This window comes from Idiotropiscis lumnitzeri, chromosome 4 (assembly GCF_059441095.1).
Source record: "Idiotropiscis lumnitzeri isolate Australia: NSW breed Sydney's pygmy pipehorse chromosome 4, RoL_Ilum_1.0, whole genome shotgun sequence".
Taxonomy (NCBI): domain Eukaryota; kingdom Metazoa; phylum Chordata; class Actinopteri; order Syngnathiformes; family Syngnathidae; genus Idiotropiscis; species Idiotropiscis lumnitzeri.
The window spans coordinates 13,586,766-13,614,641 of NC_142394.1; the positions used below are offsets into that span (position 1 = coordinate 13,586,766).

The 27,876-nt window shown below is 41.3% G+C and overlaps 2 protein-coding genes across 4 annotated transcripts in view; both read right to left on the minus strand.

Moving 5' to 3' along the window:
* Positions 1-1,180: 1,180 nt before the first annotated feature.
* On the minus strand, positions 1,181-21,297 carry csf1ra (colony stimulating factor 1 receptor, a). The gene is made up of 22 exons (XM_088293858.1): positions 21,182-21,297; positions 18,690-18,810; positions 16,349-16,636; positions 15,978-16,265; positions 15,762-15,898; positions 15,516-15,681; positions 15,224-15,425; positions 14,447-14,562; positions 14,242-14,353; positions 12,411-12,610; positions 12,034-12,125; positions 11,829-11,955; positions 11,498-11,602; positions 11,274-11,384; positions 10,991-11,153; positions 9,093-9,175; positions 8,902-9,005; positions 7,179-7,301; positions 6,987-7,098; positions 6,274-6,373; positions 2,735-2,852; positions 1,181-2,222 (listed from the first exon to the last, which is right to left on the minus strand). Exons 2-22 carry the CDS (start codon positions 18,739-18,741, stop codon positions 2,034-2,036), a joined length of 2,988 nt encoding a protein of 995 aa, XP_088149984.1. The 5' UTR covers positions 18,742-18,810; positions 21,182-21,297; the 3' UTR covers positions 1,181-2,033.
* A 297-nt stretch (positions 21,298-21,594) lies between these two features.
* Positions 21,595-27,876, minus strand: part of pdgfrb (platelet-derived growth factor receptor, beta polypeptide) — a 40,964-nt gene continuing 34,682 nt past the window's right edge. For all 3 annotated transcript variants that reach the window (XM_088294721.1, XM_088294720.1, XM_088294722.1), the window contains exons 20-24: positions 27,635-27,746; positions 25,570-25,669; positions 25,373-25,478; positions 24,376-24,650; positions 21,595-23,083 (exon numbers count right to left, since the gene is read on the minus strand). In XM_088294721.1, coding sequence (XP_088150847.1) covers positions 22,936-23,083; positions 24,376-24,650; positions 25,373-25,478; positions 25,570-25,669; positions 27,635-27,746 — 741 coding nt within the window. In that variant the 3' untranslated portion in view covers positions 21,595-22,935. The remainder of the gene's footprint in view (positions 23,084-24,375; positions 24,651-25,372; positions 25,479-25,569; positions 25,670-27,634; positions 27,747-27,876) is intronic.

The following is a 27,876-nucleotide window of genomic DNA, read 5'->3' on the forward strand; positions in this document are numbered from 1 at the left end:
TTTTTTAAATTTTGGGTGTCTTCTGGCTGGACGCAATGGCAAGAGACATTTTGGTAGTAGTTCTGATGACAATTTCAAAGAATTTTGACACAATCTTTTGCACCAGAACTCTGGTTACGATTCTACAGCATTGTGAGAACAATAGTTCGTAATTCAATGTAAAATAGTAAAAGTAACTGTGAAATAAGACGACGTTCGTTATGGTTGCACGTTACGAGGAGAGAAGTTTGTTAATAATGCTTCTACTATTTGTACGCTTACGCTTGACTGTGTTTGTAAAGTACGCTAAGTTACATTTTAATGTATTGCTGAACTCGACAAATGAAATCTTGTGCCCTGCTATTTAAGCTGCTAAAACAAACAAACATTTTATTAAGTTATACTGACTGCACGTTTGTAGCGAAAGTGGTATTTTTTATTTTTTTAACACACATCTTTAAACTGGAAGTGACACATGAAAGTGACAAATGACTTGGAAGTTGTGTAACTATTCTCGGATTTTTTTCAAACATATTTTATATTTGAAAAAATATTCACATAACAGATCTTATTGGATAATTTTGATGAAAAAACCCTTTGCATGATTGCATAAAGGGATGCTAAGAACTTCTTGCATAATCTGTAGCCGTTTTAGCATTTATTCCGAACATTGTATTGAATATATAAAACATCATTTGGGGAATTTAATCAAGATTTTTAAAAAAAATGTTATTAAAATTATTTCCAACCAAGATAGCCAATCAACAATTGAAAAAATGCTGACTTAAAGACGTGTTTATTTAGTTGCATAGTCTGATATCGAAAGTAAAAGTCACATAAAAGCACGTATGATGGCGGCAGGCAACACTGAACAATGTTTTTGTTGAATTTACTCCATTTTATTTCATCAATTTGTTGCACGAAAAAAAACAAAAAAAAACGAGCATGAATCCAGATTATTTTAGCTTGTGCAACCACTTGATGAAAAAAAAATGGAGTAAATTCAACACCCTTTTTTTTCCGGTGGAGGAGCATCATTATTTTTGTTGAAACCACTCAAAGGGTGACTGCATGCAACGTTATCTAAGTTTGGGCATTGTTTCCTTCCTGTGGAAAACACAACAGAAGAAGTGTCTTAATTATCAAAGAGTAAGTCATGAGAGTTGCCGTCAAAAAGTACACTTGAGGACAAAGTTCACTCTGGCGTTTCATTATAAAGCTTTTATTCTAATCGAAGATTGTCTCACTTGCACACATCTCGCACTTGAACTGTGCATTCACTACAATATCCACAACCTTTCCTTAACGCTAAAATAAACATACTTCTTGATATACATCAGGAGTTATATATTTACATGATCACAAATCTCACTCATTTAGATGCAAGCACATGTGCGACGCATCTCTCACAGTTTTTATATTACTTCATTCAGTTGGCAGTGGAGGCTGACTGCTACATGTGGTCAAAAGTCAGGATTATATAGGACTCTATAAGAAAAAAAGATAAAGTCTGAAAAACGTCACATTTTCTGTTCTATCCTGGCTCCATTGGTTGCCATGGCAGTTCCGATATACGGTCCTGAACCTGTGGTGAATGGATTTGAATTGAGTGGGGTGATCACATGTTACGAACAAGCTGCTGTAATGGTGTCACAAGAGATCCGACTATGACCGAAGCGTGGAGGGTAAAAACAACACCGCCATTCTTTGCCTCCTTCACAGTCCCATTTGGCACGTAGTAGAAAAAAAAAAAACCAGAAGGGTCAATTAAAGTGATCGGAGAAGAAAACCGAGCTTGTCTAAGCACTTTATACACAGTCGTCATTTATTTTGCGTTTGACTGCCTACGTGAGGTTGTCATGGATTGCTGTAATGTACAATCGTATTTTTATGATCTTCTCAGGATTGATGGAGTTGGCTTCCTCCTACACCGATTGCGCTAAAATAGTCCATGATGAAGCATTCCCGCTCGTTTCCTGCAGTCACGTCTAAAAGTTTGATGTTGACAAGAGCGGAAGTCACAGACGTGGCTTTCTTCCGTTCGGCGACGATTTTCAACAAAACTGATAGTTGTTGGTCTTCATCAAAGGCTGCTCCTCCTCCTCGGGGTCACAAGACTGCTCACAGGGGCCGTCACAGCACTTGGGGGGGTCACACTCTTCGCGCTCTTCAGCCTCACTGACCTGCTGTTGTTGCTCTGGCTGCTCTTGCTGCGGCTGCTGCTGCACATTCTGGTAGATTAGCTGTGGAGCCAACACAATTTAGGTGGTTAACTTGGGGAAGACAAAAAAAAAAAATATGCATGACTTTTGCTTCTAATTTGCTCAGTAAAATATTATCTAGGAAAGGCATAAAGAGTGATTGGATCGGTTTGACAGCACACTTGATTAAATCTCTTGTCTGAGCCACACGGTCCATCCATTTATTTATTTATTTTTTTATACCGCTTATCCTTATTAAGGTGACTTGTAAAATGGAGCCAATCTCAGCTGACTTGGGGCGAGAGGCAGGTTACGCACCTGCACTGGTCCATCACATGGCACACATAGACAATCAAGGATTCACGCTCACATTCACATCTACAATATACTGAATGTCAAGATTTTTGGAAAATGGGAGGAAGACTGAGAAAACCTACGCAAGCATGGGGAAAACATTGCACACATGAAGGCCCGAGCCCGGATTTCCGTGTGACGAATGTTCATACCACGTAACTGGTCACATGGTCTCAGTCGAAAATAGTTGTTCAGTTCACCTGTTCCTGTTCCTGTTGCGCTTCTTCACCGAGCTGTCTTTGTATCATCTGACTGATCTTGCTGAAAGTGGGGCGCTTGGTGGGCTCCAGATCCCAGCACATCTTCATGATGTCGTAGCTGAAGCGAGAGAGTGAAAAGAAGGATTTTCATTTTTGAAGGGCTCAGTTGGCAGAATCCTCGTCTCCCAACCCGAAGGTTGTGGGTTTCGATCCTTGAGCAAGATTCAGAACCCCACGTTACTCCTGATGTTGCATCATCAGGCAAAAGTGAGACAGTGACTACATTTATATGCCGAATTATTGTTTGGGGAAACATTTGGAGTCACCCGCTTACATGCGTGTGCAGGCAGTTCCTCCCATATACATGGTAATTGTGATCAATGCAAACGACACACGGACGACATGATGCAAATTGATGGCATTTCTGCTTCTTGCTTTCTACCGTCAATAAAATATATTATATACATTTCTTTCACCACACTAGTAAAGTAATTGGTTTCTTCCACGCTACAAAAGTGTGCTGGTATGCTGTGCTCAAAAGACAAAGTTTCCTCGCGAATAGAGCCTGCGCAGAACACAAATGAATGTTCCTGTCATTCAGGATATTCTAGTACGTGGTTATATACCCAAATATTCGAGTTAGAAAGCGCTACACGAGTGAAAGTCCATGGATCATTACCATTTCACATTCCATTTCCAGGTGTTGGCTGTTCATTTTCCATGGGCACATACTAGATGTGTCAGAAAAGTTCCAGGACTGCCCAAACTATGAGTTTCACCCTAGAAATGACATTTTCATACGCACCAGTTTTTGTTTGATTCCGTTTTCAACAATTTCTTTCTGAGCTATTGTCCCGGTTTTCATAAACTCACTCGAGTGAACATTATGAACATTCACTTCACGCCGTTGAAGCATTTCCGTCCGAAGCATTTCGTACGATGACTAAAAAGGATTCAACCAAAGGCATTGTGCATTCCACTGTTTCAGTTTGTTCTATATTCACATGAGGACACACTCTATCTGTTGAAAGTATAGAACGTGTGCAGTACATTCAACTCGGTCTCACACGTCAGAGGTGTGCCAACAAGTAACCAAACAATTACTATTTCTATATTATAACGTCCACAAAGCAAGCTTTTGTTGGCAATTTCAGGAAACATCGGCGCAACAGATCCTATCACCAGTCGCACCTTCAAAATAAAAGCATACAGTATAATAGCAGCTGCGGAATCCTTTTTACACAAGATTGCTAAAGTAAGCCGACGACAAAAAACAGATGAATTCAATGCTCATTGCAAACTACAGAAATCGTCTCCTCCTCACTGCTTGCTTCTGTTATCAAAAATCATCATGGAATGAGTCAGTGACTATTAGAAAGAGCAGTGTTCAAGTTTTGAATAGCTGCCAGAAGAGCTCTCACTGTTCCTCCAACAATGTTCAGTTATTTGATATCCTCGAAATGACTTGCCTGTTGCTTTCTAGATCATTTTTATTTATTTATTTATTTTTATTTTAGATCTAATAGAATAGAAAATATTGTGTAATGAAATCGGAGTAATCTGTCCTGGAACTTTTCTGACACACCTCATACAGTAGTATGTTCTGGGTCAATTTTGATAAGATACAGATCCTTTCAAACTATATTTTAGCAGCCTGTCCATCTTGAATAAATTCCAAGGGATGATTATTCATTAATCAAACTGCTGATGCCCTCTGGCAGGCGCTACAGGTGCATCAAATCAAGGACCAATAGACTGAGAAACAGTTTCTTCCCAAGAGCCATCTCCATTCTAAACTCACACACACACACACACACGACCACCCTTACTTTGCAGAACAGCAACGTGATGTGTTTTTATATATCCTATTCAGTATTATTCTCCATTGCACTAACTATTCTCTTATTTATCTAATTTATATATTTATCTGAATTATTGTTGTATTGCACGGGAGAGGGGAGCTCTCTAATCTCATTGCACACTTGAGTACAATGACAATAAAGGGATTTCTGATTCTGATTCTGATGTGTGATCATTCTTCAGCTGTTTTATTCATTCACTGTTTCCAAGTTCTCTCATGACCTTTCAGGCACATGTTCTCGGTGGAATCCTTGCAAATGTGGTGGATACACAAAACTGTCTGGTGTAGTCTTGTGTTTTCGTGACAGTTCCAGTCCCCCTCTCCCCTCGCGCTTTAACATAGTTACCACTGACCCATAAAAAAGACACACTTTTATTTCAGTTTCCCTGTCTCAAGATTGCAACCATTTTCCTTGATTTTTAACCCTCTGATAAATCTACAATCCACTTTTAGACATGTTATTGATGTCAAATGCCACTATGATTTAAATTCGACTTGAACTGTACAGTCTGCAAAGGTTAAAGCTGCAGTGATAACAAGGGGAACTACAAGGAAGTGTTTACATGCTTGGACAAAAGACACTTGTTCCCTGCCCCAGTCTGTTTTTTGCTGCCGTGAAATAGCAGTTCCATGGCTTACCAGCATGGCGATCATGTGGCTAACAGGCAGAACTGAGGCCTGACTCACACGGACAACAGATGATTGGGAACTGACTCACATTCACTGCACCGTTTCCACAGAACAGTTATTCCGGGGCGGTGTGACAGCCGCGACAAATACGTTCACGCTCACACACACACACACACACAAACACACACTAGAGGTGAAAAAAAAAAAAGGAATTCTGTATTTTCCGCTGACTCTTTAGCTCGCAGTTTGTCCACCATTCATCCTCATACATTGTCTACAATCTACAATCAGTCTTTCTAGTCACACATCTATCATCAATACTTGTTTGCCTCAATCCATCTCCATCCATCATCAAAGGAACTGTTCAGTCTGTTCGTCACTCAAAAACTCTTTGTATGTTTTGATCAGGAAAATGTTATGAGCTTGCACTTTCAATTTTTTCAATTTGTTTTGGAGAAATCAGTAAATAACTAACAACTCTCAAAACGCCTCCCCCCCTATTCCCATGTCTTGGTGGGAGTCAGCAGACGAACAGGACACAATTTGTCCTTTCAAAATCATTGGACATACATTAATAATAATGTCCAAAAATGGTGATTGATCGGCACCAAAACGAATGTGGACATCTCCATTTATGCCCACTTCAACCTCAGAAAATATCGTAATGATTAGCTTCTCCATGGTTCACTTGTGAGAAAATGAGGAAATGAGCAGCTCACCTGAAGTTTCTCTCATGGCGGATCTGTTTTTCTTTGATAAGATCACAAGATGCAAACACAGTACATTCGCGAGGCTTTTTGTAAGATGAATTGTTCAGTCATTATATTGTCAGCTCCATCTCTGCCCGGTTAGAAACCATCGTCCTGCTGACCACTGCCATGACAGCGGCAGTGAGCCAGTTAACTGCAGGGGGCTATGGAGTCTAACAAAATGTTGACCAACTGCCACCAAAATTCCAAAATTTAGTGCTAACTTAATTTGAATATACCGACCTATAACGAAAGTGGCAACATTCAGCTCAATCTAGGGTAGAGGTGGTGAAGCTTACATCTCAGGCGGTGCAAAGTCTGGCTGACACATCTGGTAGCCTCGCTTCACCATCTTGTAGAACCTGGAGTCCACAGCCATGCTGGGGTACGGGCTCTTACCTGATGGAGCACAAACATGTGAGAAAACAACACCACAAAAATAAGCAGACGGGCACGGTTTGAGTGTATGTTTTTGAATTTGACCTAATAGGATGATATCAATGATCAATTACGAAACGATCATTATGCAAAATTGACTACATTTCTGTTCTAGGTATGTTTTTTGATTTTTAATGTATTTTCTGTCTCAAAAAGATGAACATTTAGTGTTATAGAAACAAACCATTCAGCCATACTACAAATTTGGCAGCCTTGGTTAACGTTGTCTTCTTTAAAGTGCGAATTTCTACCTTAGGATCGCGAGCAGTGATGTTTTCTTGAAGCTGGTCAGCGTTCTCTGTGACTATTTAGCAAGCCTGTGCACTTTCAGAGTTGCATGGCCATTTATGAATGCCCATGTTTGACGCTTGTGCACATTAGTGAGGAGCCAGATTATGGGCTTTCTTGTAGTTTTAACACTGCAAAGTCCCCCATTAAGGAAATGAATCAATACTTCAACTTTTGCAAGAATTGTTTTTATCCCCTACTTTGTGTCTATGTAAACTGATGTTAAGAGTGAGAGCACCACTGGTGAGTGTGTGTCTGTGTGTGTGTGGGTGAGGTGTATTCTCACCTAGAGAGAATATCTCCCACAGGAGTATTCCATAGGACCAGACGTCACTTTGGACCGTATATACGCAGTCGAAAATGCTCTCTGGAGCCATCCACTTCACTGGCAAACGTGCCTTCAAACAGACATGACACCCCAATCAATGAAACAAGTACGCTCCGATAACGGATTTACGGTTGACAAATGTGTGCTTACGTTGCCCTTCACCACGTAGTTGGAGTCGTTCATGATGTCCCGTGCCAGGCCGAAGTCGCAAATCTTGGCTACTCTGTGGTCTGTCAGGAGGACGTTTCGAGCAGCCACGTCTCTGTGAATGCACTGCACGCAAGAAAGAAGCTTTTCTCATTGAATGCTAACGTAACAGACCCGGTTATATAATGGCTTTTCTGTTAAACAGCAAAGTTTCTATCTGATTGCAGGATGTGGGAGTGGTGCTTTTAGGCTTTAACCATTAAACAAATGTTTTCCTTGTAATTCCATAATTATCCATCCATCCATCCATTATGTGAGCTGCTTGTCCTGTAGCTCATCCAAGCCGTCATCGAGGTATACCCTGGACTGGTTGCCAGCCAGTCGCAGGGCACAAAGACAAACAACCACTCGCACTCACAATCACATAGAGAGTTTTATCAACCAAGTAGTTTTTTAGAATGCAGGGGTGGGAGGAGTACCCAGAGAAAACCCATGCAGGCATGGGGAGAACGGGAGCTGGAATGGAACCCTGCACCTCTGTGCTGTGAGACCGAGGTTCTCTCTGTGCCTGGTTCTAGGCTGTGATTGGATTAATGGCATGTCGAGAATGCGAGAAGAGCGATGTGTTGAGAACTGGCCGTCACGGGATGGTTGGGTGGAGGTCTTGTCATAGGTGAGGCCACTCGGATGCTCACCTCTCGGGAGGTGGCAGTTTCGATGCAGTGGAATTCTGTGATCGTATGGAAGGTGTTTTGAAAAAAACAGGTTGAATATGTTCTTTGTTACAGAACAATTCTTTGTTTTGTGTGTGTGAAATTAGTTTTAGAGCGAGTTCCATGCAAAAGAAGCAATGTAAATATTTCCAAAATGTTAGTAGCCAGTTTTATCGCCTGTATTAATATCCTGAGAAAAAAAAAATCTGTATGTTTCTTCCTCAGGAATCATTACAGATTATCAGTGCATGCTGCATTACAGTTATACTGAAGCAAACAAATTATTTTATGTCATTTATTTCCTTCACCAAATGAGAATCATTAACAGAATGGATAAGGAATTGGTCTGAAATCAGTATTTATAATGGAACAAAAATAACAAAATTTATCAATTAAATTTGATCAATTCCCATCCTTGACTATGATTGACTGGCGACGAGCCCAGGTGTTAATTGTTGCTTGCCCAAATTCGGCAGCGACACTAATGTGGAGAATGTGGATTGCAATGAGGATGTTCTTCTGGTATCTATTGTATATGTGTTTATGCGTTTTCACTTGTGTTCTATTTTCCCTCTAATTTATATTGAACCATATGGAAAGCTCCAGCTGTTGTAAAATGTGCTATATAAATAAAGTTGAATTGTATTGTGCATCAAATGGTTTAAATAGCTGAATATGCCAAATGAATTTTCCTCCACTTATCTTGTTTAGGGTCACAGGTGAGATGAAGTCAATCGCACCTTTGACTGAGAAGTTGGGTACACATTTGACTGTTTGCCAGTCAATTGCCAGTGTACATTCACACCTGTCTTTCATAAACGTAACATGCATATGTTTTTTGTGAAATGGGAAGATAACTGAATACTCTGAGAAAAGTGACATGAGCACGGGAACAAAATGCAAACTCCACACAGGAAGGTCATAGCCCAGATTCGAACCTTTGACAATTGGGGAAGATGTTTCCCCACACTTTGCACGACTAGATAATTAACATACTGCCAAAAAACACTCACATTTTTGGCAGCCAAAAAGTCCAAGCCTTGAGCCACTTGATAGGAAAACCTCAACATGTCATCCAAATCCAACGGCCATTCTCCAGTCTCCTCGCACACAGCGTCTAGGCACAAGTCCCATCATGTTAGACAAGACAACGAGGCTATGTTTGTTTAAGGAAAAGTGCTCATGTAATTAGTGACAATGTTACTTTGTATTGACTCGCTGTTTGGCAGCTGACATGGTCTCATCTCCAAGTAGCTGCTCGACGACTCGCTAGAGATCCCACTGTCACTGTGGGATGAAACGGTCACAAAAAAAAAATATTATTTGACCTGTCCTGAGTTTCCCTGTGAACTTTCCATCCATGCATATTCCACATTAATTATCAACTTTTAGGTCCATAGAGGAATCATATCAAACATTACCAGATAGGACCCGCCCCCTCCACAATTCACCCATAGTCAAAATTCTCATGCCTATGTGCTATGACAACCCAACTCCGTGGTCGGGAGGAGGAGGGGCTCCCAGACCAGTTGCTCACTGGGCAAGGGGCGTAGGGCATCCTCTGGATTAAGGGGACCCTGGTGGAGACCAGGCCCCCTGTCAGACGAGAGGTCCGAAATGGTACCAAAACGTGGCACCCATGTGCTGATGAATGTGCGGGCCACGTTAGAGGACGCAGTTGAGGAGCGGGGGCCGCCTTTCAGCCAGCGGTTTGTCCAAGGTGAAAAGGCAAGAGAACTCATGCGAGAGGGGGGAAACGGGCCTATGGGGTCAATTTTTAATGTGATCGACCCTCCTTTTGGGCACGGTAAAAAGACGGGCGGTGGCTGCCTGGCCCCGCCCAACCACCGTTCATGAACTGCACCGACTGCCAGATCCGAGTCAATCGTGGTCACAGCGACCAGGACCCCAGGCAACGAGTGAGCCAACAGTCACATGAGCCAAAGCAGCTTTCATCAAAAGTGGATCTCGACTGTCCACTTAACAGGTTGGTTGCCGGACATGCCCAGCGGATGAAGCGGATGAATGTCACTATTCCAAGGAATTCACAGAGCGGCCGAGCAGTGGAGGGATGAGAGAAAGGGGAGACCGTTCCACCCTTGTCCGAAGAGGGGCAGCGCCATTCTTGGTGATGAGATGACCAGGGAAATAGATGGAGGGCATTCTGGAAAAATGACTTGGCCGTTAATGATCAGGCCATTTGCGGCAACCCCCTGTCACAGAAGAATTTGATGGTGAAGAGGGCATTCCAGACAAACATTTTTTCACATCTGTGCCCACCACTGCTATTGGGTGCACTCTTTGGTATTTCCAGCAGCATCAAATTTGCAAGTGGGACGGCTCCTTGCCTTGGCACCGAAGCGGGCATGGAGATAGCACATGTGTGTCATCAGGCCGTCGGTGGTAGCAGGGCCCCTTCTTACCCTTTCCCCATTTTTTGGGGGAGCATCACTACACGTTGTGGTCAGCACAAAGCTGGGTAGCGAGGACGACGCAGTCCGCCTCCTCCGTCAGTCAGAGTAGTGTTGGCGAGCACTGTCTGAGCAAGCGGAGGCATGTGGCGGAGAAACAGTTCCATAAAAAGAAAATTAGGCTCCTCATTGTCAAGGCTTAGCATCATCTCCATGAGTTTAGAAGGTTTCCTGTGCCCCCTGCCCTTGATAGTAAAAATCCATCGAGCATGCTCTGACCATGCCAAGTCTTGTTTGATACTTCACTGCCTTCACTGGCACTTCAGAACTGCCATTGGTGTCACCAGTGTGGTGCCAAAGGTGAGCAGACACAGGAGGTGTGTCGCAAAAGACTTGCCTGAACATCATTTTACAAAAAACGGAAGTTAACCTTAATTACAGCATACAATACAACCCTCAACTGTTAGTTCCATTGGGGGGAATAATGTCAACAAGCATCATACAAGCACATTTTTTTAAATGTGGAAGGAAGCCGAGACGTTCCAGAGAAACGCCACGCAAGCAAAGAGACAACCTTTAAGGTCCACAGAGAAAGGCCGGAGCTGGGATTCAAACCCTAAACCTTTAGGGTTTCAGACTTTTACTTTACTTTTACATTCTCTATCATCATTGCCATTTCTTGGCTGCCTACCTTCTTATGAAATGTTTCTGACTGCAGATGTTCTTATAGTTGTTGGAGTTCTCAGTTATGGTAGGCATGTTCATGACAAAGCTCATAAAAGTTTCTGCCTTCTGGCGGAGGAAGTTCAGTAGGTCCCCAAGGCTGCAGTACTCTGTGATTACAAGCACGGGTCCTGAAGAGGAACCATGCCACATTAAGACCATTTCAACTAAAACATGTTCTGGATCTGCACGCATATTATCATTATTACGATCATAATTTGAAGTAGAAATAGGCTTGCGAGTCATGTTACCTCCATAAGTGCAGGCCCCCAGTAGATTAACAATGTTCTTGTGATGTCCCAAGTGACTCAGAATCTTCAGCTCTGACATCAGAGCTTCTCTCTCGTCAGAATGGGCGCTGGCTTCAAAGAGAAGCACAACACACTGGCGTCAGTCCGATGTCGCTGACTCGATCACGTGAAAATACTGATTATGTCTTTATCACGTTTTCTGGAACAACATTTCATAGTCACACCTTTTAACATTTTCACAGCAACACGCATCACATTGTCTTGCTCTCCCAGGCCGATGGCTGTGGCCTCCACCACTTTTCCAAAAGCTCCGGCACCCAAAATCTTTCCTGCAAAGTTGGATCTGACGTCATGACTTGGAACCACCTTTCATTATTGTAGCGCTGCCTGAAAGCATTGCTGAATACCCAAATCAACATTTCTCTGCCAGTATAATTAACATCAAACATTACAATAATGGTCAAGTTTTTAAATACGATTCTTGTTATGGATCTCATTATAGTCTGCAGATGTACCAAATGGTTTGAACTACTTGATATGAAACTCGCTTCTAACCTAGCTTGAGTTTATCCCGTGGGAATTCCCATTTATCATTGTAGGGCAGCTGTGTGGGGTCAACAAAGGTGTAGTTGTTTCCATCTCTTGCCTCAATGATCTTCCAACGGATCTCATACCTGGGCTTCTGGATAAGGGAGGAAGGGAAAGAGTCGTTTTAAAAGCAAGTCGCGTTTGTTTGAAACCAGTCATCATGGTACGTTACCTGCTTATATTTGTAAAACAGAAACACCAGAAGCAGAAGGAGGATGGACAGAATGCCTGCCGATCCACTCAAGGTGGAGGTGAAGAGTTTGTCTGCATAACCAGCAAAAGATCGGTTAGTCGCGGCGGCTCAATGTCTTACAAAAGCCCGTTCTTTGAATATGGAGCTGTAGAAAATGGGCTTAAATTTGCATTAGCTATGAGAATGGATCATTAGTGTCATAAACAGATAACATTAAGTTCCAAAGTAAGCAGCTGACTGTGAGAAAAACAGACATTTTCATGCAGAACATCAAATGTGGTTTAAGTCACGTCACTGTGAGTCAGCAAAAAAAAAATAAAAAATCACAAGAACGGCACTTGTGATTGGATGTTTACCAGAAACCTCCATGGCGAATGTGTCGCTGCTGACTCCAACGAGGTTAAAGGCTACACACTCGACTGTCATCCTCCGGCTGGATGGTCCCACGGTCAGAACACTCTCCACCGCCACCGCCCCGTACTCCTCCCTTTGAAGCTCCACTGTCTGAGCATGCAGGAGGGTTGCCATCTGCAGCCCGGTATTGCTTTCGTTGCACCTGGCTCAATGCAAACATGTACACATTTAGATCATATCAGTATTTAGTATGATTTTAGACAAAAAGCCCTGTAATGTCGAGGCACATGGTCAACCATCATTTAGTGACATTAGAAAAATAACGATGGTGAAATTCCTTTTTTTTCTTTTTAAAACGACATTGGTCACTTTCATAAGTTTATGTTGTCCTAGATCAGATATGTATCAAATTTTTTGCAATGCGACCTTAGTCTGAATGGACGGGTCACATGTATCTGATATATATGTCAACAAAAGCCCAACATGTGCTCAGAGCGAGCGGAATCGAGTTCTTGGGAGTGTGACTGACAATTGTCCAAGAATCTGCAAAGTTGTTTTGAGTCACAGTATTTACTTTATATTTGACTTTAATTTATTCCCACTTGAAACATTTAGCATAAACTGAACCTTTGTGGTTATAGTACTAATTCAGCCATGTAGCCGGTTCATTTATCATGTGCGGCAATGAGATCATCTTTAGTAGACATCTCCATGAAATGAGGAGATAAAAAAAGTCTGGCCTCATTTCCTCAAATATTTTGACCTCCTCCCACATTGCTCTCCTGCAAATATGAAATGATAAAAAGATGAGCCCCTACACACTGAACCATAAACGCTACGTTGTGAAAAATGTTCCCTCTGAACATCAGACATGCACATCACACCAGTCCCAAAAATGTGATCAGACCAAGTTACATGATCTAGATATGTTAAAAAAACAGTCAAACTACCTCCATATAAATGAATTAGAGATTTGAGATCAATAACATCAGCCCAAGTTCATGACCTAAAAAAAATATACATTTTAGCACACAGGTCATTTTTAGCATACAATGATTAATGAAGTCTAAAAAAAACGCGCGAAAGATCCTCATTTAAGGTGCTCGTAAACTACGTCCATGTTTGGACTTGTTGAATAGAGCAGTTTGTTTGTCGTCTTGCAGCACCACGTCGGCGGTGAGGAGTGTGCGCACTACTGAAATTGTACGGGGGTGGAAACAAAGAAAGGAGTGTAAACATATAACGTGTGTGCGTGGTGTGCGCCAGCATCGGCATGTGTGCTGAGAGGGTGAGAGCAGTGCGCAATTGCTCACGCACGCAGCTTAGAGGGAACATGCGACAAAGGTCGCAATTAATTAAAATATAACGATTTGACCAAAAAAAAAAAAAAAATCGTAATTCACCAAAAAGTCTGAATTGAGTATGCAAGACCTGCAGTTTGAAGGTAATCTTAGATACGGTGTTTTGATCACTTCGCTGACACTTGGATAACTGGAGCAATTAGAAAGGTAATACAGTAACTTCACATCATATTTTAAAGAGTTTGCTGCTATCATTGTTATTGCTATCTGTTGGACTAGTGACTGGAAATTAGCATGTCGCCGTACCCCAAAAGTGGAAATGGCGCATGCATACAGCACTCTCCTATTTAGTTCATTTATTGAGTAGTATAAAGACCCAAGGCTCCGCTTATGGCACTACCACCCCAACAACTGGCGTGTTAACATTTTAGCTATAAAATGGCTGTTAAATATCCAATAAACACTATTTTTTTGTTACCATTAAATTGAATAAGAACACATTGCTTCGTTTCCATTCGGCAAGAACACTCACGTGGGGCGTATACCAAAACATTGGTACCAGATGATTCGAGGGGCAGGATAGCCAAAGGATGTGCACGTCAGAGTGGTCACATTTTCCCATCTCACCATGGCAACTGGTCTCTCTGCCATTGAGAAGAAAATACTGGTGATCAACATAGAACAAAATCTGAACCAGGGAGTTCAAGAAAAGCTGCTTAACTGAAGCTGTCACTTACGATACATCTGGACTTGGAATGTGACGGAGGCGCTGGTCAATTCGCTTCTGGCATTGAATGTGTACTGGCCTTGCTCCTGCGCATTCATTCTCTTCAATTGTAATGTAGCGTGGTATCTGATGGGTGAAAAGGGAAGGTGAATTGAATTGTGACTTCTTCAGAATTTTTACAGTTGCACGTCGGTAAAGAACAGAACTTTTGTTGCAGCAGTCATTACCTAGGAACAAAGGTGGCAAAAGTATTCACTCTTTGTACTATCATAGAAGTGCAAATTGAAAACAAAACTGGAAAATTTACTGCTCAACTATTTTGCTGAAGTAAAGGCTAAAAACAAATAAGAAGATCTATTTGCAGCTACCTGGTGGCGAGCGTCTCTTACCGTGGAAATCACCGTGACGACCAGGTGGGATACATTCCTGCCACTATAGGCCTCAAGTGGCTCTATTTTCATAACTCAAACGCTTCGGGATTTGTAGGCATTAGATAAGTTGTTCGACAAAGCAGCATTCCTTTTTCAGCGGGGTGAGGCTTCACGCATTAAGCATTTTAAAGCGAAGACAATTGCTTGATTTTTCACAATTTGGAAGCCACATTTTACAAACTCTCTCCGTGTTGGGGTTAATTTAGAGGACATTTCTGTTCCCTTTGCAGGGACTGAAATAAAAAACTGAACTGAAATGGCATTCATGTCCTATAGCCTATGGAAAAACGTGCTTCTCCTCGGAGCTGTATTTGTAGAATGGATGTACATGTGCAGGCTATGCGATGAATTTTCACCTGTTGTTATATCGGATGAGCTTGTTCTCCTGTGCGGACGTGCTGGGGGATGTTGGCGTTTGCCAGCTGTGTTCCACAATGTGGGGGTACGCCTCAATCAGCACTGTGAGTTCTAGATCTTCTCCCTCATTCACCTCAATTGCAAGACCCTTGTGGGTCAGCTTTGGGGAGAGCTGAGGCAACAGTCGAATGTATGGCTTGTCTGCGTACATGACGCAAGAGAATCAGTCCCTGAATACATATTTTTTATTCTGTCTCAACCATGCCACAAGTGATTATTCTCATAGCTTACCTACAACCAGCAAGTATGTCGTTGAACTGTTCACCCCTGCTTCATTGGTGCCGATGCATGAAATATTGCCCGTGTCTGCAAGGTCCACAGCAGGTATGGTGAGGATGCTCTGTATGTCCAGACGGTTTTCTCCACTGGAGCGGACCCTCTCTTCTACGGTGGGTTTCTGAAGGCAATAGCAAGACAAAGAAGAGTTCGTGATTTTTGTAAAACCCAATTCCTATTCCCAGCATGGATCATACTGACTGATTTGGTGGTGTATATCCAGGTGACATTGTAGTTGAAATTGGGATTGTGTGTTGTGCAGCCGATCTTGAGTTCCTCTCCAGTAATCCGTATGTATTCATCCGTTTCCAAAAATACATACGGAGGGAAACGGAGCTCTACATAGGACAACATTTGACAATTAGTCCCCCAAAAGGCTGCAGGTGTAACCTGAGTGATTGAGGTCTGTTCTCTCACTCTGGATGACGTTAATGGAGAAGGCTTTGGATGTGCGCTCCACTCCGTTGACTTTGGCTGTGCATACGTAGTCAGCGTTGAAACTGGGGTGGAGGCTGTGGATGAGAATACCACGGTGCCGGTAGACAGTAAAGTTCATCCCAGGAGGAACGGTGGTGCCGTTGTCCATGCGGAGACTCATGTCTGTGGCGCTTGGGTCAGTCAGGAGGCAGGGTAGCATGTATCCCTCACCCTCTTTTTTCACCACCCTCAGCAAAGTGCTACTGGTCCAGAACACACGGCTGGGATCTGGCGTAGGGAGAGCAAAGGATTGGAATCAATAACCAGCACTGACCTGAGTGGAATGAATTGCGGAATGTGTCGGAGCTCACCTTTTACAAACAGGTGAACTGATGAGGTCAGATTACGATGCTGGGTCCCACCCGTGTAAAAACACTTGTAGGTTCCGGTGAATTCGGCGGTGGGACGTGTCACCTTCAAAGTGGAGACATTTCCTCTCCCCTTGGACATGTAACGTTTGTGTTTGGCCAGCCTGGGTTGCCAGTTCACAGGTGCATCACCCTCACACCTCAGATCCAATGGGCTGCCGGACTTGACCACCACCTCAGGACCTGACACCAACTTTGAGTTGAGCCTGATCACTGGATGCCTCCACTCCACTAGGAAAAAAGAAGATCCATGATTATAGTTACGCAACCACATGTTCTTAATAAATTCTTTATTTGGTTGTTTCGGTAGACGGGCGCAGTCAGAAAGCGCCGTTGTGGTGGGGAACACAGCCGACTTGTTTGCCATCCTATGGAAGAGTCTCTCATCATTTCGTTTAAGTACAGCGGACGAGGCGTCTACATGGTAGAATGACTCGCTGGAGTCCATCCATGAGATCGGCGCACTCAAAGTATATTTAAAAGGAACTGCGAGAAGATCTCCATTACCAGATGATGTAATGTGAGCCACTGTGGAGTGGGCACTTGAAGATCACATTCATTCATTCACCCCCTGTTACTCCTTCCCCCGCATACATAGCGGTGACGTGGTCAGGTGCGATAATAATAATTTGTTCAAAGAATGGATTAAGTGGAATTGACGCTCTGTTGTCATATTTATGAATGAATTATAACCGTGGCGCTGTTTGATGTGCCTTGATCAAATGCATCAAAATCCCATGAGCCTATCTGCGCCACAACTTAGACCTGTTTTTAGCATTGGCGACCCCCTTGCATCATCGTCTGTTCGCTATTTTATAACTGGCGGTAAAAAACTATTTACAAGGTTAAGTAAGAGCAGTGGTGGGCGCATCAGTATTTTTTTCAACTTGTCATTATTTCAGGCCCGCCCAGTCTATCATCCGTCACTATGACACAGGCGCCGAACAAGCAGACACACAGCCAAATAAGGTTAAAAAAATAAAATAAAATAACGACAAAAAAAACTCTTTAGGCTGTTCCATTAGTCTGTTAGCACTTCAAAGTTTCCCTCATTTGTCATTCGACAATAAAATGGGAGCCCGTCAGTGTGGAGTCTGAACCTCCATCACTGCATTAAAAGGATTTGGTTCAAATTATTGACACTGAGACGATGCGCATATGCAGACCGTTTTAAAATGAGGTTTTAGGGCTTCCTATTATCTTCTGGCAGAGGAAGTTTTTTTGTTTGCGTAATTTTGACAGCTAGAAAGTTCGGACATTTGGTCAAGGGACCTATTATAAAAGTAGTGCGTTTTCAGTAGAAGGCTGTGTGTTTCAGCCATCACATGGTTACACTGTGAACAACTGTCTTAAAATGTCTGTTCTACAGTCATTGCCTCGTGTTGCATCATGAACTGAAGTTTCATTCATTTCAGCGCAGGTGCAAGTCTGCAGTTAGGATTTAAGCAAAACAACGAGTCAGCCAAGGATGTTCGAGACATATCAATCAGTATTTAGGCACTAACATGTTACCTGTCTCTCCTACGGAGCCCCTAAGATGACAAGGAAGGTTTCCCAAAAAGTGAAAGACCTCTGAAGCGAGTGCTATAGAAAAGAGGGCATCTCGTGATTGCAAGAAGCATCCCAAGTCCTGCTTTTTGATTCTTGTCGTCTCTCAAACACAAAAAAAAAATACATTCTGCCGCTCAAAAACTTTGAGTTGTCTTGCAACCATTGCGGAGAAACGCAAATATTTTTGAGGAACCCCACTCTTCGTGAGGGAACTCAAAGTTTGCTAGGGGACTCAAAGTTGTTGATTTATTTATTTTTTAACTTCCACGTCACCGTTGGGGCTCCGTACTTTCCCACCAATTCATGCCGTTCACTCAAACTCCCATTGACCCTCCGTCCCCCCGCCCCATCCACACGTTACACAGTAATCCAGTGGAACGCGAAGCCAATTCAGTCAGTCGGAATCAACACAACACAAAGGAGGCATTTGTGTTCAAATGCTAAAACATGAAATTGCAATTAGAGGCCAAGCAGCAGCATCCCATGTACATGCTCGTCTTCTCCTAACACCCCCTCAAACACACACACTCAAAATCAAGGTATCATCATCATCACGAGAAGGATGCCTGGAGAAATTCATTATGCTACCAGAAAACAGCATCCCACAGAAACAAGCATGACTGACTATACTTGAAAAAAATATGCAATATGTAACACAAAAAGGACAAAGTAATTCACACACACAAAAAAAAGGGTTAAAAGTAAAAAAAAATGATTTGATTTCCTGCCTTACCTGAGGCGACGGAGACCACAAATCCCAGCAGCAGAGTGTAGAGCGACTGCATCCTGAATCGACTCCAAAGCAGTGATTGAGTGTTGACGTGTGCGAGTGCAACACAACACTCTTTTGAAGTCTGCAGCGTGCCACGGAGACAAAACCACATTACAAGCAGCGCTTTTAGTCATCACCCTTATTAACTTCTCTTTTCTCAACACATTCCATTCGCTAACTTTATTTTCAAAAGGAAAGTGAGCACAACAAATGTAAAAAAAATCCCCGGAAGCAACTCACCTTTACCTATTTCATGAAATCAGACGTTGACTCGTTTCTTTGGTATTACAAAAATGCCAAAATGCATTACATACATAAATGAAGGTTCAGTTTAGGGAGTCTTTAGTGTATGTACCCCTATGTATAGGCGCCCCTAAAAATGATCGGATACTATGTATGCAGTGCACCGATACCACGTCACCAGCCTGACGGATACCGTACGCGTACATCAGCCGTGTGTGCGTGTAGGGATAAGTTATGGCCAGCAAAATGGCCGATGAACACCCAGTTTCGCGAGGCCTGTTGCCTACTTTGCTCACGGTGTGGTGAATCGTGCATTTTTAATTTCGATTTTTATTTATTTATTTTGGTGGGAGAATCTGGAATATCGTTATTTATAGCACTGGTTGACAGCAAATGTAAATCAGAGAAGGCTTTATGTGTCCTTAAATTTTTGATGCTGAGTTAAAAAAATTAGTAAAGGTCTTTACTTTTTTTCCCCGCATGTCAGGTTTTGATATATTTTCTTTTAAGTTTGACCAAAAAATCTTGTGCGATATGGACTTTAAAGTGCTTTATAATTTATAGTTTGTGAATAAAATTCCACCTGTTGCATAACCCCTTATTTCATAATGACATAATTATGAATGATTATTATTATTATTTTTACGAAAACCTGATGTGCTATAGAAAAAATAAGGGCAGATTAGAATCAATGCAAAAAAAAAAAAAAAAATCATTTAAAAAAAAAAAGTGTGCTTGCATCGCTGATTAAAAAAAAAATGTATGGTGGCATAATGGTTTTGCTTTGTATTTTACTCGCTTTCAGTAATTGTTATGATCCCAAACTGTGATCTGTGACCTATGAAGCCACATTTTGCGGACGGAAACTACATGCATTATTTTCCATACTTCGTGAGATGCATTCAGGTGCAGTTAAATGAAAAATGATTGTTTCTTCAACTACGGTATTATACAAGGATTAGTCGGGTAAGTGACCTTTGTATTGGATGTTGCAAAATGGTGTTTATTTTGTTTTGTAATGCAAGATTATGACATTAGTGTTGTCATAATTTAATGTTCCTCGAAAAATACGGTTATAGTTGAGTGAAAAGTATGTTAAAAAAAATTTTGGTATAGAACAGTATTTGTGATGTACACTATAAAAAATGGCGAGTGATATTTACTTGAAAAAAATCTAGTAACGTTTTTTCATTCAGACATTCTGAGTAAATTTTACAAGTAAATTTCAGTAGTTTATTGAATTTAATAAAAAAAAAAACACTCAAGGGAAGTTAGCTTTTAGTTTTTCACATTTCTCATTTCATACACAATGTTACTCAATGTGATTGAGGATTGAACCGACAAACTCCAGACTAGGCGACGGCTGCTCTACACCTGACGTCTGGCTCTGCGACTTGGGGTGAGTTAATTGTTGGTATCTCCAAAAGGAGGCCAAAAATTACATATTGACGATAGGATTCCGATGTTTGCACCTGACACCAATAATATAATAAACAAACCATAGTAGTGACATGACTCAAGTTTAGAGTGGCCGTCTCCCAACTGTGAGGTTCTGGGTTTGATCCGCTACCGCTTTGCGTTCTGTTGTGTATGAAATGTGTTGGAGTGACTTCTTGAATGAACTTGTAAAATGCACTCAAAAGCTCTTCTTGCAAAATCTACTTAGAATTTATGAATGAAAAAACTTTACTAGGATTTTTCAAGTAAATATCACTTAAATGCATTTAAGTGTGCGATATAATACCATTAGCAAGTATCTGTGCTTGATATCAGCTCATGTTTGGACTCACGCTTGCTCTGAAAACTGCGGTATCGGTGTATCCTAGTTCATTTAAATAAACATAAATCGGAGTAAACATAAAATTGAGCAATTTACAGTTGTTTTTTTTTAATTTATTTTTTATTTTTTACCAACTTCAGAAAGTGTCAGAGTCATTTCCAAGCTAAAAGGAGCGTTTAGTCGAGTTTTCCAAACGGGCAATATATTTGTCACTTTGTTGGCTGTAGAACAGTCTACTTTCAGCAAATAAAGCTTAGTAATGTAACACACATATTGGAAAAAAGTACATTGGGTATTGATGTCAGTGAGACAATGACCACCACTGTTTTGACGCAATCTCTAGTTTTCAATATGTGGGCCATAAAGGGTGACAAAGGCCCAGATTCAAATAGGGTTAACTTGTAAGACATCAAACATGAAACGTACTCACCGGTGGTTGTGTTCAGCCTGGCAGAGGAGATGTTGAAAATGCAAGTGTCCCTGTTTTGAACATCAGGAGCAGAAGCAAGAGTCTCCTCCTGCCTTCTTCTTCACACAGTCTCCGCCACTCATGTCACACAACAAACATGAAATCTTTGAGGCAGGCAAGCGGATGGTGGAGGGGAATGAGTGGGCGTGTAAGAGAGGGACGCTCTTCACCACATTATGCTTAACAAATTAATGAGCCAGCTCCAATTTGCCAAATCAAGGCCAAATTCTCTCATGACGAGTAGGTGCGACGAATCGCCTCCTCTGCAGAACTACGGCCGCCTACGGGCTTATCCGGCTGCGGGACCAGATACGTTTAATGGGAAAAGCACTGAAAATGAATGAGTTTTTTTTTTTTGTTGTTTTTTGTTTTTTTTGCTGATACACATTTATTGACACGTTACAAAGAGCATACACGTGGTAAACTTCACGTTGAGCTTTGGTAGCATAGCTTGTGGTTGTCCGACATGATGGACAAAGTGTTGCATACATGACTTTTCCATCAGCGCACAGTAGCCCTTCCTTATAAGCAATATGTACAGTGAATAGACTGTACAAAACAAAGGCACTCATTTGTTACATTTTTGTGCAAAGGCAGTGATACGCTGTTTTTTTTTTTTTTAATTCTCCTCAGTGGAACAACCACACATCCTCACTGGCGGGTGGACACCTGGATCTCTTACTGCTGTCTATATTTGTTTTGTTTCTTCTTTAAATCACTCTCTATTTACTTATTTATTTATCTTGTTGCTGTTAATGCAAACTATACTTGAGATATGGGATGAGACCTCCTGGCTATAACTGATTCTCAGGTTCTTCTACACCAAACCCATCCAAGCAGGCTTGATAGACCTTGCTTTGTCCATAGAGATGTAAAAAATCTAGGTTTATTGAAAAAATAAGATTCAGGAATAACCAAGACGTGTGTCTCAATACTTTTGTGCCTAAAAATGTCTCAATACAGTTAAGATTATCCCGCCCAATTTAGTGTTCATTGTCATAAATGCATTGCGGAAAAGGGCCGCACACATTCATGCTAATTTCTTAAACATGACCACATGCCAGCGAGGATGTTCAAGTCAAACATCATTTAACAGAATGAACATTTCAAATGATCATGAATATACATAGATTTTCGACATAAAGTGCAAATCTGGCACAGACCTATGAATGAAGGATTTTACACAAAAACAGAAATACAAAGTGAAAGTCATACAAAAGGACAAAAATATTTCATAGAGTTCCCGTTAGCTTCTTCGACTAAAACCAGCGATTATTATGGCAATCAAAACAGTGCATAGAATATCGGCCCGCATTTCAACATGCTTATTTCAAAACACGTTATCTTAGTTTCTATATAGAAGACCTGCCGATCAAACATCTGCTAAATGAATATTCACTAACAAATATAATGCAGTACCAAGAAATATTATAAGGAATGTACCGTATCTGTGTCATTGCAGCCTTCTAAGAATGACAAAAGCATGTTGATTATTGTTTGTGTGGACTTTCAGAGGTATTAAGTGAGAAAAAGAAAAAAAAAAATAGATGCAAATTAAAATAGAACATCTTGAATGCTTAGTGGAAATACAAAGCTTCTTTTAGTCTCCACGATGCTACATTGTACTTTAGTCATGTTCCCTTTTTATGGCCTATTTAATAATAGAAGGAAAAAGTCCCCAAGTAAATGTTTTTTTCCAGGATTCCTAAATGTGACTACAGAAAGCTGTCCTCTACCTCGGGTGTCCCCGACAAGCTCAGCAGAGCGTCTCTCTCGCTGGCCCCTTCCAGCCGGTCCTCCTCTGGAAGCGTATCGGCCGTGCCCTGAGACGCCGAGTCCGTCTCCTCCTCCAGAGCGACAGAGCTGAGACGGAGATGCAATGACACAGTTACAACGTGCCGCCAATCTGTTCGTCACGTCACACCACTTTTGTTGCTTTTTGCCCTTAGGGTATCACGTCTCATGCATCTCTCTTTATAGATCGCAATGTCTTTTTTTTAAGCTCAAACAAACAAATAGAAACAATCATTTGAGTAAACAATTGTTCAAGAAATCCTAAAAAGTGACGGCTCTTTCTTCAATTCTGAATGAAATTAAATCAACCATATTTTGACAATGTGATCGCGGCCCACTTTATAACTTCCTTCATTGTGACCAGGAAAACAATTTGCATATTTGTGGTTCAGCATTTCTGAATTTACCTCTTACCGATTGTGGGGGGGAACCTATCTGCCATTATTCAATGAAAACAAACCTAAGTGCTGTTTTGTTCTCAGGCCATAGTAATAAAAAAAATATTTCTCTGGTACTATATTGTGGCATTGTGATGTAGTTGAAGTATGTTGAAGAGATTAGAAAAGTTTTTTAAAATATCACCCAGGAACGAAGGAAATGTGATTTGTTGACGTGATTGGGTGAGAAAAAAGGGTTCGTAAAACCAGTTTAAGTGACTGAAAATAGCAAGACCTTGTGCATAAATGGAAGAAAAAAATAATCAATTTTGCAAGAAACATTTAGTGGTCATACTTTGGGCTTGTTTTAGGAGGGTACATAAAGGGATGTTTGCCACCTGTGCTGCCTGCTGTTTTGATCAAATCACATAAGTACATTTAAAATATTTTTTCTGAAGGACCTCCAGCAACAGGAGTGGTTAGAGAGACAGAAAACCAAAAGCCCAGTTCTCAAATGTTGTGGTTCCAAATATTATCTTCCCTGTAGTTGCTTGATTGACAGTCTGTTTCGAGACTCCAATCTATTTCACGAGCATGAGAAAGAGTAGACATTCAGACTAAGTAAGTGTAAAAGTTGATCATTAGATTTGGAAGACAGCTCTATGATTTGTGGCTATTTCACATTTATGTTATGGCTTTACATCCCGCCCACACCCCCTTCCTTTTGACTGGCTTTTCTCTTCAGGGTTAATCTAACGAAAACATTAAACAACCCCCTTGAAAGCTCAATAATTTATTTGGCCTCCAAGGCCAATTGCACTTGGCTTCATATTCATCTATGTGATAAAAGCGACTTACAACATGCAGAGCTGTGCTATTGTCTCAACCTAACATCTGGATGGGTGGGTGTTTGATAGCGAGAAACAGAAACGAAGCATTTGGTGCACATGTGCAGGCTGCGTCCGAACGCCACTGGTTGGCTACCTTGCGGGGCTTTCTGACTCCATGTCAGTGAACACGTCCTCTGGCTTGGGGTCAGGGATGGGTATGATATAGTCGTTGTACAAAGGAACGACATCCTGCGGGGGGGCCGGGCTGGAGTGCTGAACCCGAGCTCCCGGAGCGAAGGAGAGGGCGACGGGGGAGGGGCTGCTGAATGTCGAGTTGGCATCAGTGAAAGGGGAGGCGAGACGTGGCTTTGTGCGGGCCACTGCTGGGTGGTCACTTTTCAGGAAGTTCTCACTGACTTGGCTGTATCTCTGTTGAAAAAACAACACTTATTGATTAGCTCCTTAAGGCGATGATGCATTCACTGACCTTTGGTATATACAAACATTTTAATGTACATAGTATTGTGTTTATGATCAGCGCTTTATGCGTTTTATTCAATGTACTTGATCGTAGAGCTGAACAATTCATGAAATTTAATATACCGTATTTTTACAGCCAAAAGACGCCCTGTATCAAAGGGCGCAGCACCAGTTGAGGGTGCTATTTCTGTATTTAATACTTAGACTGGGCGCGCCGCCCTACGAGGCGCAGGCTAGCTCGCGCATGCTAGCTCACGCTTAGCTAGTGTAATACAATTTTCAAATAGCAAATGCTGCCATTTGAGGGGAGGGGGAGTAAGACATCATGGCTTTAGCTTCACAAAACAGACGAGCTGCAATTGGTCGTTAGGTCTGCGATGTAATTTTCAGTTGACACCAAGTGACAAAATGGCCGCCCGCAAGATGTGCAAATGTTAAATAAATCGATTAAAAAAAAATAAAATAAAAAAAGTGGCCGCCGCTGTGATGGCTAAAAATTGGTAGATTTTGCTGCTTAACTCATAATTCACAAACACAATGTTAATCTGGATCTTGTTTACATTATAAACAAGAAATGTTTGCATTATTTACAATTACTTCAGAGAAGCTACTGTGATTTAAATAAAATGTTGAAGAGCACAAACAGAAAGCTGTAGTGTGTAATCAAATACCTTTTGAAAGCTTTCAGTCAGCATGTTACCCATACTGTGAACGAGGAAGGAGAACTCGGGTCGCTTCTCAAACTTCTCGTCCCAGCACTTTTTCATGATCTCATAGCTGAAATGTAAACAAACCCCATACACCTTTCTCTATTTTTGCATTGCTAGCCCCGTGCTATTGTCGACACTGAGCCTTCGGTAAAACTTACACTTCATCAGAGGCGTGCGCAGGTTTGGCCATCCTGTAGCCTCTCTTCAGGGCGCTGTAGAACATCTCATTCATAGGCAGGTCAGGATACGGGGTTCCTCCTGCAAAAAGTGCACGAGCACATTGTTGACCTGAATAGTCTCAAATAACAGCAACAAAGTCATTGAATAGTTTTAAAAGACATTGGGAGGAAAGTTGAATAGCAAGCATGGTTTTCATCTCTTTCCAGAAATCAGAGTTTAATTGATTAGAAGAAAGGGGGGAAAAACAATGTTGAGTTACCAAGTCACAGAGGCTCTGTTTATTTGTAATGCCTAAGGGGGTCTTAGTCTTCAAATGCAATAAACAAATCTATAAACTGCCTCATTTATTTAACGCTAATTTTCAAAAGGCATGCAACAAGCTTCTTTTTAAAAAGTAAATATGCATATGCTAGCCATATCCAAATGCACGAGGAATGCTAATTTAAAAGTCTAACTAAAGGCATCTCATCTGACTACAGCCGCAGTTGGCCTCATAGAGGTCCTTTTAGGATCACTCACAGCACCTGAATGGTTTGTAATGTTTATAGTTTGCCATTGTCTGTGTTGATGACAGTGGGAGATATATATATATATATATATATATATATATATATATATATATATATATATATATATACATATATATATATATATATATATATATATATACAACTACACTACCAATAATAAACATGACAGAATATCATATTAGTTTGTGTGGTCAGATTTTGAATCCAGCTTTCATATTACATTACAGTGATTGGCTGAATGACGGTGAGGTTTGATTTATGGTACAAAATAATTACTTGGTAGCGTGTGTCTTTACCATGGCTACTTTTATCTAGGAACTAAAGCTCATCAAGCAAGCTCTGCAGGAGATTGTTAATCCTGATTATTTGAATCGGATGGGTTGGAGCAGGCAAACATCAAAAACATGCAGCATAATTGCCCTCGAGGACCGCAGCCGGAGACTTGCGTTGTAATGAGTTACTGTATCCCAAAAAGGAGAAAGATTGAAATGACTTTTTCTAGTCATTGTAAGTTACAACTGCGGTATAGACAAGCGATTCAAGAAATGTCAAGTAATGGTTTAGGGTTGGAGGGTTAAGGTCAGGATTAGGTTAGGGGTTAGGGTTAGGATTTGGGGTTTAGGGGTTCGGGTTAGGGTTCGGGTCAGGGTTGGTTTAGGGTTCAGGTTAGTGTTTAGGGTTACATGGTTCGGGTTTAGGGGTTGGTATTGGGGGTAGGGTTAGATTTAGGCTGCCGGGTTTAAGTTTAGAACTGAAACCAAACCATATCGACTGTTTTGAAATAGTAAATCTGTGGGTGATTTGTGACGCAAGCTGAAATTTACTGAGGTGCTTTGGGCAGCATCAAGTGCCTTCATAACAGGACTCTGATAGCTCAAATGTTTCCTTGGAAATATTATTTGAGATAAATCCGTGAGTACATTCCAAGCAGTGAATAGCAGTCACCACTTCCTCCTTTCCTCCGCATGCGGAGAACATGACATGGCCAGTTCCTCTTCCTCCCGGATTGTACATTCAAACTCTGTTTGCTCTGAAGTGGATGTACTTTTTAATGATATATTTTCAGCCATTAGATGGAAGTTCATTTATTTGTTGTGTCTGCCTCTATAATTCTCTGGCATAGTAGGATGAACGAAGAGATGTTATAAATATATATATTTTTTTACTGTGTTGTGCCTCATGCAGATGATCAATGTAATTGATAAACTAACTTGTCATGTTACCTTTTTATTTTAAAAATCAAGTAATCTGTGAATTATGAAAGTCACCTTTGAAAAAACAAATCATCTTATCAGTAATCAGATTACTTTTTCAAGGTAACTGAAAATACCTGAAAGAATTAAATGGCTTATGTGCTCTTCAATTGACTCACTGTTGCCTCTTGTGGAGAAAAATGGAACAACAAGAGCCGACCAGTCCTGTTAGTTCAGCATTTTATCGTGCAAGTTGCTCCCTTATTTAGCTGTCGAGAAATAAATCCCTCTCATGATTGATTTAGTGTGCTTGGACTTACCCAGTGTGAAAATCTCCCAGAGAAGAATTCCGTAGGACCACACATCGCTTAAGGTCGTGTACAGATTGTGGAAAATACTTTCTGGTGCCATCCATTTGAGGGGCAGGAAGGTCTGAATGGATTAAAAAATGAAAAAAAAAAATCAATAAAATTGTTACAAAATGGAATACTTACAAGGGAAAAAAGTTTGTGTGAAAAGTGTTATTCAGCAACCATTTGTTTTGATGGTGATTCAAGAACAT